The 14,931-nt window shown below is 52.5% G+C and overlaps 6 protein-coding genes across 6 annotated transcripts; 1 reads left to right on the plus strand and 5 right to left on the minus strand.

Moving 5' to 3' along the window:
• Positions 1 to 37: 37 nt before the first annotated feature.
• Positions 38 to 1,768, minus strand: CTRU02_202986 (sterol esterase precursor; the record flags this gene model as incomplete). Its single annotated transcript, XM_036731427.2, has 1 exon — positions 38 to 1,768. One exon carries the CDS (start codon positions 1,766 to 1,768, stop codon positions 38 to 40), a length of 1,731 nt encoding a protein of 576 aa, XP_036576862.2.
• Positions 1,769 to 3,071: 1,303 nt separating this feature from the next.
• Positions 3,072 to 4,517, minus strand: CTRU02_202987 (uncharacterized protein; the record flags this gene model as incomplete). Its single annotated transcript, XM_070204122.1, has 1 exon — positions 3,072 to 4,517. The coding sequence occupies one exon, from the start codon at positions 4,515 to 4,517 to the stop codon at positions 3,072 to 3,074; it is 1,446 nt and encodes a 481-aa protein (XP_070061885.1).
• Positions 4,518 to 5,980: 1,463 nt separating this feature from the next.
• Positions 5,981 to 6,766, plus strand: CTRU02_202988 (ARP2/3 complex ARPC3 subunit; the record flags this gene model as incomplete). The annotated part of the gene is made up of 3 exons (XM_036731426.1): positions 5,981 to 5,986; positions 6,123 to 6,518; positions 6,587 to 6,766. The coding sequence occupies 3 exons, from the start codon at positions 5,981 to 5,983 to the stop codon at positions 6,764 to 6,766; spliced, it is 582 nt and encodes a 193-aa protein (XP_036576861.1).
• A 387-nt stretch (positions 6,767 to 7,153) lies between these two features.
• Positions 7,154 to 9,063, minus strand: CTRU02_202989 (tRNA (adenine-n -)-methyltransferase non-catalytic subunit; the record flags this gene model as incomplete). The annotated part of the gene is made up of 2 exons (XM_070204123.1): positions 7,154 to 8,924; positions 8,978 to 9,063. The coding sequence occupies 2 exons, from the start codon at positions 9,061 to 9,063 to the stop codon at positions 7,154 to 7,156; spliced, it is 1,857 nt and encodes a 618-aa protein (XP_070061886.1).
• A 458-nt stretch (positions 9,064 to 9,521) lies between these two features.
• Positions 9,522 to 11,726, minus strand: CTRU02_202990 (dimethylaniline monooxygenase; the record flags this gene model as incomplete). Its single annotated transcript, XM_070204124.1, has 5 exons — positions 9,522 to 10,135; positions 10,194 to 10,574; positions 10,632 to 10,856; positions 10,902 to 11,436; positions 11,553 to 11,726. The coding sequence occupies 5 exons, from the start codon at positions 11,724 to 11,726 to the stop codon at positions 9,522 to 9,524; spliced, it is 1,929 nt and encodes a 642-aa protein (XP_070061887.1).
• A 1,305-nt stretch (positions 11,727 to 13,031) lies between these two features.
• On the minus strand, positions 13,032 to 14,447 carry CTRU02_202991 (uncharacterized protein; the record flags this gene model as incomplete). Its single annotated transcript, XM_036731424.1, has 2 exons — positions 13,032 to 14,261; positions 14,313 to 14,447. The coding sequence occupies 2 exons, from the start codon at positions 14,445 to 14,447 to the stop codon at positions 13,032 to 13,034; spliced, it is 1,365 nt and encodes a 454-aa protein (XP_036576859.1).
• Positions 14,448 to 14,931: the final 484 nt, after the last annotated feature.

Raw genomic sequence — 14,931 nt, forward strand, 5'->3', positions numbered from 1 at the left:
TTTTCCCACTACTCTGTAAGAACCAGCATTACCCCCCTCACAGAGACCACCGAGGCAACGCCGTGGAGTTATCCCGGAACTGCAACGATGCGATGTTGCTGTAGATGAAGCTGAAACTGTCGCTGCGGAAGTCGTCTTTGAGGTACTCGGTCCGGTCGTCGAGGAACCAGAGGAGCTGCTGGTTCACACCCCACTCCGGCCAACTGGCATATCCTCCGACGCCGACGTTCGGGTTTTGGTTGTAGAGAAAGTTTAGATAGTAGGTTCGAGTGCTCTGACGTGCAAATGTAGGCAGTACCCCTAGAAACACCTGCAGGATGTCCGAAGTGTGAAATGTGCCCACGAGAGGAGTGCCGTACTTGTAGCTGTTGAGATAGGACCAAACCGGCACGGATGGGTATCTCGCTTTCGCGACGGACAGATACGACCGGCGGGAAAGGGTGAAGACGAGATCTCCTAGGATCGCCGCCCTTCGCTTGAAGCCAGGATATACTTCGTTGAGGATGCCGGTTCGAAACGGACTTCCTGCGGAGATCCAATGGTCGTACGTGTTTACAAGTGTGGTTAATTGGTCTCTGGACGCACCGTGAAAGTATAATTCGGATAAATAGTCGACCAGCTGGGAGGTTGTCACGACTCCGGGCTGAAAGAGCGCGAACAGCGTCCCCTCGTCTTCCTGGTTTCCGACAATCATGGGAACTGCGGCGTACCGGCCGTCTCTTGCCAGTATGTCGGGGCTGTCCCTCAGCACGATTCCGTCTGGTCTTGGGACGTACGCGAGAGCGAGAGATTCATAAGATAGGATGCTCGGTACGGAAGCAGCCGCTTTCAAAAACGTTTCATATGGTACAGCACGAAGACAATCCAGGGTATTGGCCGAGCCAGTACAGCCAGCAGCCCGGACGACGGTATCATAAACGGATTGGCCTTTTGGGCAGTCAACGGGATCCGCTGGCACGACGCTCCCGGAATTCATAATGGCACCCCTGAACAACGGCCGGCCTTTGTACTTGTTATCGCCGTCGTATAGGGCCATCTGATCAAACACTGAAATAGCCCCAGCCGACTGGCCCCATATGGTAACCTTGTCAGGGTCGCCTCCGAAGGCGGCAATGTTGTCAGCGACCCATTCCAGAGCCATCCGCTGGTCCAGGAGACCGAGGTTAGAGGAGCCATCCCGTAAGATCTCGCGCCTTGGAAGGAACCCAAAGCCTCCTAACCGGTAGTTGACCCCGACAAAGACGAAAGGCTGCTTCGAATCATTGCCGTCTCGAACGAAACTGGCACCGTTATAAGAAACTGTTGAGCCAAACTCAAAACCGCCTCCGAAAATCCAAAACAGAACGGGTAATTTTGAGCCTGGTGTTGTACCTGCAGGTCTCTGTACCGTTACTGTCAGGCAGTCTTCTTGGCCGGTGACGGGCTGGAATATCGGAAGAGAGAAGAGGGACCCGAGGGTATCCAGAATGATGTTGCGACTGTCGGACGAGAGGAAGAATTGCGGACAGGATGAGGCGATTCCCGTTCCGTCAAAGACTCCGAAGGATGAGTTGAGTCTCCGAGGAGGCTTCAGGCGTAGTGTACCGACGGGCGGCTCCGCATAGGGGATGCCTGCGAATGTTTCGACGTCGCCGAATGATCTGCCGAGGATAGTCCCGGCTCCAACATTGACTGAAGCTTGAGTAGCGCGACGATGATGAGCATGCTGCTCAAACTCGGCTGCAGCGAGCAGCGGTGTTAGTATCAGCATTGCACACGACGACTTCATAATGATGACCTGTAAAGAGAACTTGAGATTTCTTAGAAATGAAAAGAACAGAACTGGAGTTAGCAATCATCAACTGCTACCAGGACCACAAAAGTCCTAAATAATCCAGAGACGTCATCCCGTCCGCGGGAGTAACCATCTATCCCGAGCTCGTTCATATCTTTGGCTGCGCAATACAATGTCTTACAGACCCCGCGTCGCAACGGTCCTTCTGGACGTTGATTCGATCCAATCTGCTCAAGTGCAAAGTACCAGGACATATGAGCCTCCTATCTTGTATGCGTGTGTGTGTGGAAGGTGAGCACGTGAAAACGTAAGACCCAATCGGTGTATTCATGAAGGTGTGGACACCCTGAAGAATAAGAAAGCGCTTAGCGTGTGGTTACACCAGGCCGAACCAGTCAACAGGCAGAAGCTGCGTGCTTGTAATATGACGGGCAGAGAAGGAGATTGTCAGGCTGACAACTCTTTAAGCAGTGTGTTGCGGCGGGGAAAATGTACTTTGCGGTTGAGTCCATTATTGCGGCGTTCGTGCGATATCCTGGCATTTTCCCAGGCACCTCCAACTACGGTGGGTATAGCGACGAAGTTCCTTGCAGCCGAGAGGACAAGGGGAGACCGGGCCAGCTGTTGGTTGTGAAGGTGGTGGTGGATATAAGAGCAGGCAGTTCAGTTCGTATCGATGTCGAGTGGTGACGCTTGTACTCTTTTAGAATGTGTGGGTGGTAGGCAGAGACCAGCTGCCTAGACGAGACTTACGGCCATGACACTCCGGAGAGACACATCCAATGGCTGTGCCGCTTATGTCATACACTCATTCCTGTGAGGCCATTTTTGCTCTAACCAGTCTTGTCTGTTGTTTAGCACAAAGGTCACTGTTATCACATAGTAAGGGGGGGATGGGAAAACTCAGCAACTGTTGTGGAAAAATGTAAAATTTCTGTTTCTGAATGCCAAGAGGTCGTGTAGCTCTAAAACAAAAATATCAAACCACATATCTTTGTGACCGCCCCGGAAGAAAGTCCCATGATGATCCTAGCCGTGGCTGGATGCAAGGTGCCTCGTGCGTCTATTCCCGTCGACATGTCTTAATCGTAACTCTCATCGCTGTTTGTCCCACAACTCCAATTCCCGAATGAGCCAAATGTCCATATGTTCCCAGCATACTAACTGTACTGTACTGTCAACAACGGCAAAAATTGCCATGCTCTCCTTCCTCTCTTTCTTTCTTTCTTTCTTTCTTTCTTGCTTTCAAACGCCTCGTGGCTTCGTTATGCAGAGACCAAATCGCTATGCAATGTCTTCAGACGACTACGCCCACCTGCCCGCTTTCCTCGTCAACTAAACATCTCCGTTTCCCACTGAGAGGCATACCGTCGGGTGCCTCTTCCTCGAAGCTGCCGTTAAACACTTCGGCAAGGGCCTCGCGATCTCGTCGTCGCTTGAGCTTGTCGTTGTTCGGTTCCGCTTCCTCCTCCCACGTCTCAATGTTGTCTTCGTCAAAGTGACCCACGATATCTTTGCCTAGCGCCTTGCCCAGCCGCTCCTTGAGTCCCAAAATCGGCCAAACCGGTACTCTTGTGTACTCAATACGGATGCCCCCCTCGTTGGCCGTCTCTCCCATCTTTTCGGCGAGCGTCTTGCCTGATGCTGCGCGGGGATTCTTGGTCGGCTCGTGAAACTTGCGCAGAAGCTCTTCTGTCACCACAGCCTTGTAGACAATGAACTCGGACGCCTCGTTGTCGTTAGACAGGATATGCACCGTCACATCGTGGAACTCAGGCTCACCAAGCCCAAGGGACATGGGTCGTGAAGGGAACCATTTGTTCGCCGTGGGCATGGGTTCGCCGTAAAAGCGCCTTTGTGCAAGGGCCAGAATAATGCCCACCAGTAGAGGGTCGTGATTCGCATTGGGAGGAACGAACATCTTGGATCGCAGCTGTTGTAACCGCTCGACCGGTCCGTTATACGACCTGTTGGGGCCTGGAATGACGCGATACATGTTGCGACGCGTCGCAGCGACTTGAGACTTGCCAATGTAGGCGAGAATTGGCTGGGTGTATGCCTGTTGCTGTTGTTGCTGCTGCTGCTGACTGCTTCCACTGCTTCCGCTTCCGTTGGTTCCTGTAGGGACTCCAAAAGACTCGGCCGGACGCGTTGATGTTGATTCGAACGAAGCGATAGATCCACTGCGCGATGGCGTCGCATCCCAAGCGACTTGGACGCGACAGGTATCGCGATAAACCAAGCCGCCAAAGTAGTGGTGAAGGTCAAGCTGGGTCCGCACACGCGACATTTTGCCTGGGTAGAGGGTCGACATGATGGTGCGTATCGACTGAGTATAGAAAGTTCTATTTGAACCGGGTGCCAGCATAGCGGTAAGCTCGCGACTGAGAGTAGTGGCGGCAGCAGAGGGCTTTAGATGGCATCGCGAAGGAGAGACAGGGGTACCACGGGGCGACTGAGGGGGAACTGGGGTATCGCAAGGAGGAAGCTCGATGAATCTCGCGTCGAGGAGGTTAACATGCAGTTCGGTCCAGCAGATGGGGCGGACGAAGAGAGAGACACCGGCGTGCTCCCACATAAGGTCGTACAGCGAACCCTCATCTGGGCGATAGACGCGACGTCTCTTCCTGCGCTTTAAGGGTGAGGGCATCGCGGTTATGGGGCTCGATGTCGGGGGCGTCGCGATAATAGGCTCGGGCGACGACATTGTCGATGCCGTGGGTGCGCTGCTAGACAGATCCATCTTTGTGGTGGGTAAATCGGCGAGGATGCGCAGATGTTGGAGAGAACTGCCTTGGTGGAAGACTGACCTTGGGTTTTGTTAGCACAACGAACAAAAGGTAAAAAAAGAGATGCTAACAAGGGAAGGGGGTAAATAAAAAACAATAGTGACAGCAATGTAAAAGATAGTCTTACTCTGAAATGAGTATTGGGGTGTGGCGCACTCCCTTTCGTTCTTTGGGAGGCTCCTCTGGCCCCTTTGGGGGAGATTTCGACGCGACGGTGGATGACGGATGGGGCAGGAATGGGGGGTGATTTGTACTATGGGTGTCGACACAGAAGGCAGGGTGCACTACCAGTGACTACTTGACTAACGCGTGTTGTCAAGTCTGGGAGAGACACAGAGCGAGAAAAGAGGACCAGGAGGCTCCAATGGTAGTAGGCAGTGAGTGCAGTAAATCGGAGAATATCCGTATGCGACCCAAGTCAAATAAAAAAATATCTGGAGCCGACGCAGGTATTGGTATGCGACAAAATCTGTTGAGATCGACGATGCTTCTGGTAAGGGCGTGTAGGAAAAAGAAATATTGGAGATCCAAGCGAGAAAAGATGGGTTTTGCTGTGCTTGATTCTCTGATGTAGCGGTGGAAGAAAGGGCGGACAAAATGGAGACCGGGGGGGATCCAGGAGGGGGAAGAGGGATCTAATAGGTGTAGTGGTAGAGGGTTAATCGTGGGAGGAGAAATGGCCTCTGAAACGCGGGTTGCACGAGTCAAATACTACGAAAATGTCGTCGGCCACCACAGAGTCGGGTCATCGTGTACTACCTTAGAATAGATGACTATGTATATACATATGTGGGCGGCAAAAACTGGGAAGGACGGGATGGATCAGGGGACAGGGTCGTCGTGACTGATGGGCCCAGCCAACTATTTTGTTGGTATGATGGTGCCTATTTGTCTACTAGTCCTATACAAACCCGCTCCAAAATGGGCCAGATTTGGGGGGGGGGGGGGCCCCTGTCACTAAAACTCAGTGACAGTTCAAAGTCCACCGCCAAACTGCCACAGAGGGCGCGACTTGCCACCCACTTTTCGTCCCGCTTGCAGCCGAGTTCTGACACGCAAGACGAGCGAAGTCATGTGATCCTAGGCACCAGCCCCCCCTTCGCTTAGCTTGTGGCCTATGTGGCGCTTGGTATTCATGCCTGAGGTTATTATCAGCTCAATCTCCACTTGCCATCTCATCACGTGATACTGCGGCACAGCTGCTGCGCCACTCTCCTCCCCTCCCCACAGTTGCAGGCTGAGGTCCACGCCGTTTGGAGGTGGACGTCAGTCAGGTCGAGCCCCACCATACCACCCATCGGCCGGCTGCTGCTTCGTGCCTCAGTTGACGTCTACCCCATCGTGCGCCCAATCCCCATTATCACAATCCAGCTTCATTCCCCGAGTAGACCAATTCGCTGGTCCTGAAGCTGCCAAAATGCCGGTATGTCCAATACCGTTTGTGCGAATTGTTCTAGGGAAACTCGCCATAGCTCCATCATAGCTGTCGCTGCCAGCCACCTCGTCACCTCCACACACACCTCCTAAAGGCCCCCCAAGCTGACGATGCTCTTCTCCAGGCCTACAACTCCATGTTCAATGCCGACCCCAACGTCCCCCGTTTAATAGGCAACTTCCCTCTGTTGCCTCTACGCACAAAGACCCGTGGTCCCGCCTACACACTCCCCTTCCCTAACCCGCCGCTGCCTGCCAACGAGTCCCCCGACCCGGACAGCGAGAGCTATGACATCCTCGACGAGGTCCTCGCCCTCTTCCGCGCAAACACCTTCTTCCGCAACTTCGAGATCCAGGGCCCCGCCGATCGCCTGCTAGTCTACGGCATCTGGTTCGTCAGCGACTGCTTGACCAAGATCAAGCCCAATGCCAGCGTGCGCGATGCCACCAAGGACGTCACCAACGTCGCTCTCGACACCAACTTCGCCATCCCGGGTGACCCGGCTTGGCCTCTGAACCAGGTGCGCTACTCTAGGACCTCTTCTAAAATCATCATAAACCCCTTCCTCCTAACTGACACCGCCGCCAGATGTATGAGCCTCCCCGCGATAGACAAGACGCCGAGCAGCTCCGACAGTACATGTCGCAGGTCCGCCAGGAGTTGGCGGCGCGGTTATTGGCGAGAGTCTACGACGAGAGCGGCGATGGAAAGCCCAGCAAGTGGTGGTTGAGCTTCACCAAGAGAAAGTTCATGGGCAAGGCGTTGTGAATGATGTCTGGTCGAGAGCAAAAAAGAAATATTTGCCAGGGGTTTGAAAACACTACTGAAAGAAAAGGTGTGCGTTTGTGACTTTTAAGAGCGACGAGGCCAAGGATGATGCCATTATACTCCGATACGGCCCCCCCTCCCCAAATAGCCTGAATCGAGAATGCCAGGGTATCTATATGCAAGCTGCTGCCGGTGTTTTTTCTTTCTCTTTTTTTTTTTTTTGGCCCCCTGTCCGTCACCTTCATCATCCTCCTCTGCTGTATGCGAATTCAAGACTATACAGACCTTCTAGATAATCACCAATATCCTCAACCCTGAACCCCCCCCCCCCCCCCCCCCTTTTGACTCTACCTCTCTATCTATGCTTCCACTTGGCTCTTCGCTCTCTTATGCCTCCACCTTTCTCCTCTTGAACTTGCCGCGTGCTTCAACCTTGCCCTCTGCCGGCACCGCTTTCCAACCCGTAAAAATATAACCATCCGCTCCGCCACGGCCCATCATCATCGGGTGCGTACGGCCCGGCAACACCTGCCAGCGTCTCGCACGACTCGTCTGTACGTTGGCGCCCAGAAGCAGGGTGGGGTTGATGGGGAAATCATCGGAGCCCTCCCACCGCTCAAGCTCCTGGAGGGACTTGCCCACAGCTTCGGCGGGCGGGTTGGTAGACCAGCCGGCGCGGCGCGCGATGCTGAAGCAGTCGGCGAGCTCGGTCAGGGGCTCGATGCTCTGCGAGTAGATGGCGATCGGCGCGCCGCCGGCCAGGAGTGGGAGGGTATGACGCAGGATGGAGACGACGTCCATCGTGCTGGCGATGACGAGACCGGAGTGACCGCCCGCGCGGGTCGAGTCGACAATGTAGCGAGTACGCGCCCAGCGTCTGCGCTTGCGGTGGTAGTTTCCTCGTCGGTTGGCCTTCCAGGAATGGAGCGCTTCGTCCGAGACGTCGGGCGGCGGCGTAGAATATGTGACGTCTTCCTCGGGATCCAGGAGCTGCAGCCAGGAAATCGGCAGCAGGTTGGTGGCGAGGGGGTGAAGAGGGTACGGCGGGTTGGGATTTGTGCTGTCGAAGTTGTAGTACTTTAGGAGTGCGAGGTTAGGCTGGCTGTTGGGGTGGATGAGGGTCAAGGTGTTGGTGGGAGCGAAGATGGACTCGAAGTCGTCGCGACGGGGCGGGTGTCTCCGGCGAGGAGGCTGTTGCTTCTGTTCTTCTCCGTCACCGGCAGCCGGTCCGTCCGTCATTGTCTGGTCGGGTTTTGTCGTCGTTGTCTCCGCAGCGGCGGCGGCTTCTTCGCCAGTCTGCCCGTTGCTAGCGGCGGCCTTAGTCGGCTTCTCGCCATTCGCGTCAACAACAACGGCGGCATCCGTCTTGTCTTCGGATTCTTCGTCCTCCTCGGGCTCGTTGGGGTACAAGATGCCCATTCTCTCGGCCATAGCGGCAGTCACGAGACCGCCTGTGTCGTCGACAACCAGCCATCGGCCTCCAATTTCTGACTTGTCAAGCATTCCCGAGCCATCAGCCGTCACAATCTCGGGCTTATCTGTGGGAGGGAGACCGCCGAAATGAACATTGGCCCAGCACCCCAGCAGTCCCATCATCTCCTCTCGCATCTCGAGCACCTTGCCGGCATCCTTCTCCTCCAAGAGCCACTTGCCCAATGTCAAGGTATCGAGGGGCTGTATCGAGAAGCGTCGGATGTACTTCTTCGTCTTGAGAAGCTTGTATTTGGCTAGAGAGAAGGCCGTCTTCTGGTCGAGGGCGGTATGCGACAGCAGGAGCTTGGCGATGATGTCCTTGCCGGCGTCGGTGTTGCCCTGCTTCAGCGCCTCGATCTCCTCGGTGGTCAACGTTTGGCGGGCGGTGTCGTCAATGATCTCGCGGCGCGATCGAGCCACGATATCACCGCTCTCGTTGTCCACGACAGCAAACTCGGCACCGTCCGGCGCGGCAATCACGTTCTCGAGGTCGATGCCATCTTCTTCGGCGGGCTCTGCGCTCGTGTCGGCGAGGGCGTCGGCGTGGATCTCGCTCGGGGGGACAACTCGTAACCTGTTGTAATTTTCACCCTCGCGCTTATCTTGAATCTCGTAGGTCAAGTGGAACGGTCGGTCGATCACAAGGTTGGTCGGGAACGAGCCGTATTTGCCCAGAGAGATCGTCCTGTGTTGGGTGTTAGCTACATAGCAGCAATGAGCGCGAACCAAGAGACTAACGTGTTCGGGATGATCTGGAGGACCTTGGTATCCTCCGACAGGAGCTTAAGGGACACCCATTGATTGGGTTTCACGAGGGAATGCATGGCTGCGAACAGTGGTGACCAGGCGGACAGATGGTAATACAGCCGATGGAAGCCTTTTCGCGAAGGGGAAAAAAAAAAGTGTTTTGGGGCGAGGCGTCAATTGGGCTTATCGTTATCGGAAATTCCACATGAGCCAATCAACGCTTAGCTGTTGGTCCCTGTCCGTCAGGTACCCCGCGCGGGGCACTTAGGGAGTCTGCCACTGGAAGCTGCTTGGAAGCCCCTAAAACTTTACTTTACGCCACTGACCATCCGAACCATGTTGTCAACCCTCTGTATTCCAAGTTTAGCTGAAAGTGTACAAAATCCAGACGTCTGGATTAATCTCAACTTGTTGTTCATCTCATAAGTCTTCTTGTACTAATTAAAGAAAGCAATACAATACTGTCTAACAGTCACACGCTTATCGAACAACAGCACAACCCGCTACAATGCCATGCCTGAGCTGAATCGCCGCCTCACTCATCACCTTCACGTCGTGGAACATTCCCCGACCCAAGAACGACTCTAGCCTGTTCATGCATTCCAAGTAACCGCAGAACGCCAGCAGTTGCATGCAGTATGGCAGAAAGGCCACCGAGTAGAAGAATGGGAAAAAGAGTGTAGGTCGTAAAGACTAGAGTCTCGTCAGCATGAACTCTCTCGCAAGCCAACGAAGATGACTTACACACGCCGCCGCCAGTTTGCCTCACCACGTCGAACAGCTCGCCTCGCATAACAGCGAGGGCTCCGGATTCCCATTTCCAGGGACCGACAAGCCTGAATTTGGCGTTGAAGTTGGATCCCATGGCCCACGTGAAGAATGCCTTGAAGCCCTTGCGCATCATAAACGTAGCGTTCGGCGCAGCGCCCATATCGAGGGCAAGCTGGTACGCGTATGACTCCTGTTCGACGCCATGCTTGGTTTTGAAAAAGTCGTGTCCGCCTCGCGCTTTAAGAGCGTAGTCGACCTCATAATGCGCGACTGCATCCGGTGATTCTGGGGAAGAGCAGACTTGCTGCGGGTACTTTTGCCGAAGTAGATTGAGAACCCATAGCTGAGCTTGCAATTCTGCCAGCGGGGGAATAGCACCTAAAGAGGATATGAGCATCACTCAAGGCGGCGGCGACAGACAGTAAACAGTACTTACCAATACCAGGTCTCACGAAGCCAATGAAGCCAGTAGTCACATCACCGCGCCTCCAGATGCCACGGACATCCAGCTCATCAGGTTTGGGATACTCATCGCCTAGGAAGCAAACGCGGCGGACATACCCCGTTGCCAGAACAACTATATCTGGTCGTATCTGTTTGGAAAGTGCCTCCTCATGCTCGCGCTTCTGGCTATGGGGGAAGACTGCTCTCCCATCTTTCGCAAAGGCAGACGGCCAAGGGGCTGTCAGGATCTTTTTGCCTCCGTTATCTTTCAGCTCAATATTCATAACGAAAGCTCGGATCCGAGACAGGATATCCGTTGGTCGATGACCCTCGTTGAGGTAAGGAAGAGCTCGGTCCGACTTGACAAGAAACACTGGTGAGAGAGTCAGCTAGCCGCTCTCCTAATATTCTTCGGTCCATAGGAACGCACATGAGTCGGTGTTATTACGGTCACCTTCGATCTCGCCAATCCATTGGTCAGGGCCTGCGGTCGTCCCTCCTGACAAGTAATGAAGGCTTTTCATTGTTTTATCGTACAAGAACCATGGTAGTTGGGAATGTTGTAGCCTCTCTGGGAGGTATGCCGTGTCGAAGATGCTGGCTATTGCAGTGTCGACTGGCTTTTGATGAGGATCTGGTTTGAAGATCTTCATTACTGTTGGTAAAGGGATCACCTGTCTTCGTTAGCAGGTAGACTTTCGGGTGGAAGGTGCGCAGTATACCTTTTTCGCACAAAAGAAACCGTCTTTGTGACACATTACAACTTCTCGAGCATCCGATGTTACCGCTAGGTGAGAAAGGTCCATGGCTGTTTCTCCAGCTCCCAGAACCATTACCGATGTATCGCAACCAAATTGTTTTCTGTTTTTTACCTCGGATGAATGCAAGACAGATGGTATGTTTTCGAGGCCCTGGATAGCTGGTATCGAAGGCACATTGTTGAGACCAGAGCAAATAGCGATCGCGTCGCAGTCCCAATAGAGACCCTGCAGCTCATCCTCGTTTTTGTCGTGGGGCGTTTCTTTCGAATTGCGGCGGTACGTAACGCGGTGGCCGCCTTTGGGGAGTCTCGAGATCCGGAGGATTTCAGTATTCGTCTCAATCATGCCCCAGAGCTTAAACTCGGAGCAGTAGTTCTCGAGATATCGCACGTATTCTTCCATGGGCAGAAAGTCGGGCATTTCTTTCGGGACCCTGAAATCGGAGAAAGCTGTGAGATATTTTGACGAAACCATCTGCCCCCTATCAGCATCTTTCTGAGCGCCGACTCGACATGATGGAAGCATTTGAGAAAAAGGCACATCCCTCTGCTGGTCACACCAATGCTGCCATAGCAGGCGTTGTAACATACCTCGGCATCTTCGTAAACCCTGTGCTTATAGACTCCTCCAATGCTTCCCTCTCGCTCGAAAATACGAATTTCGATGTCAGACACGCCAAAGTATTCTTTTGCCTGGCTGAGATATTTGGCAGTGACTAGACCGGAGGCGCCAGCGCCGACCACAGCTACACTCAATGACTTCATGATTGGCAAGAGCCACTTTGAGACGGTGTAGGTTTAATGATGTCGGAAATCTGTTTGTGTTTTGGGGTGTTTAATTTCAAGGGTTTGAGAGCGAAATGTCCAAGACGGGTGGTTGCACCAGCTCCCGTCGATGGGAGGACCAGTGTCATCTTTAATAAAAATGCTGTCACTACTTCAGAACACCCAAAAGCCTAGTAGGCCGAGGAGAAGGAGGGCTTTCATGTCGTATGACTGGTGTTCTTTGTGCAGAATATTGATAGCCTTGGAATCCTTCCCGGGCTTGGTCGATTTGGCCCGTCACATGGAACTTGAGTACCGGCCAGTGCCTGGACAGACATGCAATCGAGAGGCACAGGAGTATGACTGTCTGATACATCCGATCAGATCCGGGGTTCAGGGCGGCATTTAAATGTAAGACTGGAGGCCTTAAGTGTGTACCTTATGTTGCCTGGGCTCAAAGACTTTACAGACTGATGACAGATATGTTTGGCATAACCGCAAAACTTAAGACAAAAAAGACTTCAGCTATGAATCTAATACTATAGTGATGCAAAGAAGGTATCTTGAATTGATCATTTCAATAGTACCCCCTGCATGGTAGATGCTGTCATGGCCAATATGGGCAAAAAAGGACGTCACTGTAAAGTACTCAATTGGAAAGGTTGCACATTTTGGACTCAAAGGATCCGAGGCTTTCATTGGTGCTGACAGCTAACAAAGTCAAGCTCCAATGAACGCTGGCATTCACTTGTAGCTGAACTGTAGGCTAGTGCCAAGGTGGCGTAGTTGGCCCCCCGACATACAGGTGGGACTTTGGTGAAGAAAGTCATGGAACGATTGGAGCCTGGCCTCGTAGCTAACCGATTGTTTAAACTAAGGCTGGTAACCCCATGCGAATATCCATTTCGAGGGGGGTGAATAAGCTGAGAAGGGAAGGCTTGCCGTCTTCAGGCTTTTGCCCGTCTGGGCATGAAATGCAGCTGGACGCATCAGTTCAGGTGAGAATCAGGGGGCTGATAAAGAAGCCATAAAGTTCTAGTTGCATGCACCATTTAACGAGCTGCCCAAATCAGCTAGTATTCTTATATATCGCAATGAGTTGAAGATCAGGAGTGATCCACTCTTAGGACATCTAACGAGACATTTGTTAAGTATAATCACCCCATCACTTACTACCTTAATGTAGTATTTCATCTTCCAAGTCCCAAACTGCTTATGCTGCTTGGGTGGAAATTTTACTCATCAGCCCTTCAAGGGCTAGTTCATTCAGTGTCCAACGCCAGACAACTTTTTGACCTGATCGGGCTATTTTTGGTTTCTTTCCTCCCCCAGCCTCTCAATCTCTTCCCTAGGCCAGCGCAAATACTCCCTATAATCAGACCCTAGCATTAACGCAACGCCGTGAAGAATATGAGTGGCCCAACCCTTCATGTACCATATCCATTCGAGCGTCTTAAACAGTACGACCAGGTGGGCCAGTATGAGAAGCGCGACAGGCTTCTTGTCTTTGAGACACTGCACAAATTCATCCTCTGTACGATATATGCAGCCGACGATTACCTCCATTCTGCCGTCGATTGCACGTTTTGGCTGCTCCGCCGTTCCGAATGTTTCTTCAAAAGCCGAAGATACACCATCCAGCATTTTCTCGAAAATCCTCGCATCGGCGCCGGTTGAAGGAATCAAGTCAGATATCCTGTTCAGGGCCGGCTGCCACCACACGACTCTGTCTGCCTTTCGACAAAGTGGTTCTCTCTCGGGCTCGTTTGTAAACGGCCCCAGGACTCCGGAAAAAATTGCGTCAAACCCCATGGTGTCCACGACAAGCCGCACTCCCTTTAGTAACTCAAACCAGGCTACCTCTTCTCCATCAGATATGATGAGGAGATGGCCAGGACTGTGTCGCTGCGCGAAGCTATAAGAACACACAAGCGTCGAGGCGATATAAAGCGCCCCGCAGTTATCCCTATTGAGGTTGGGTAAAATATCCATGACTTGACGAAGCCCAATGGTGTAGTGACTGTCCGCGATAATTTTATAACGATTGGCTTCATCGGGCCTCTCTCTTGCTAGATGTAGTGCAGAAACTGCCAGCAAGAGGTGTAGCACACAGTGATTACTGAAAGCCAGTCGTGGCACTCGTTCCCGCCAGAGACACGATCCATGTGGACAGAGGTCTTCTGAGATCATATAATGGTGTTGTAACTCCATGTCTTCCACCGTCCAGACCCATGTCGGGTTTGGCAGTGCTTGGGAAGAGTCCGGGACTATTGACATGCTGCTGGGTGTAGAATATGTGCTCATGGCATCCGGCACTTCTGGAGCGACAGTGTTTATGTATGGAGGGCTGGGTCGCTGGAATATTGAATCCAGGTCTTTCCTTGGACGGCCTCTTTTCCTTGAAGTGAGTACTACATTTGCCTCCGGTGATCCGCCTGACTTTGTAGGAGGATCCGAAGTTGTCGCTGATGTAAGATAGTCACAAGGAATGAGTGCCTTTACACACTGGCCACAGCTAGGTTTCACTTCATCACACTAAATCTGAGAGTTAGTCATGGAAGAGGAAAAAGAAATGAGTGCCATTACCTTGATCCGTCGTCGCTTGCAACTCTTGCAACCATTCCGGGACTTCTTGTGCGACCGTCGTTTAGCGACGTGACAAGTCGTACATGTACATCCAGGGTCTCCATGCCGCGGCTTTGGATCATTGGATTCGCTCATTTTTATAGTTCAGTTTATCGAGTAGCGGTTATTCTTTTGAGCAAAACGAACAGAAGCTTGCACGCATTCAAAAAATGGGTGATTGACGAGACAAGTTTTTTTTCTTCTTCTTTTTTTCGGATTGAAAGCGAAAAATATGACGGCTAGTTGACACTCTCCAAAATGGTGGGTAGGACTACTAATTAAGGGTCTATTGGGCCCAAGGTTCCCCTGAACGGCACTGCCACAGGCCGCGCCGGAACTGGTTGCCAGACTCCTCACGGGGATTGGCTCGAAGAACTGTGGGGGTTCGTGACGCAATTTAATGACCAGACCACTAAGTACCCAAAATGCGCACCACTAAAATAGAGACAGTACCCTTGCTAAGAATGAACTACACCAATATTATGATCGCATAGCATTCATAGCTAACGTCTTGAGGGTAAATGCAGAGATGTACCAACATTTAAGTGAGAAATTTCGATTTTATGCTGGTTCGTGACAG

This window comes from Colletotrichum truncatum, assembly GCF_014235925.2.
Source record: "Colletotrichum truncatum strain CMES1059 chromosome Unknown Contig_0002, whole genome shotgun sequence".
Taxonomy (NCBI): Eukaryota; Fungi; Ascomycota; class Sordariomycetes; order Glomerellales; family Glomerellaceae; genus Colletotrichum; species Colletotrichum truncatum.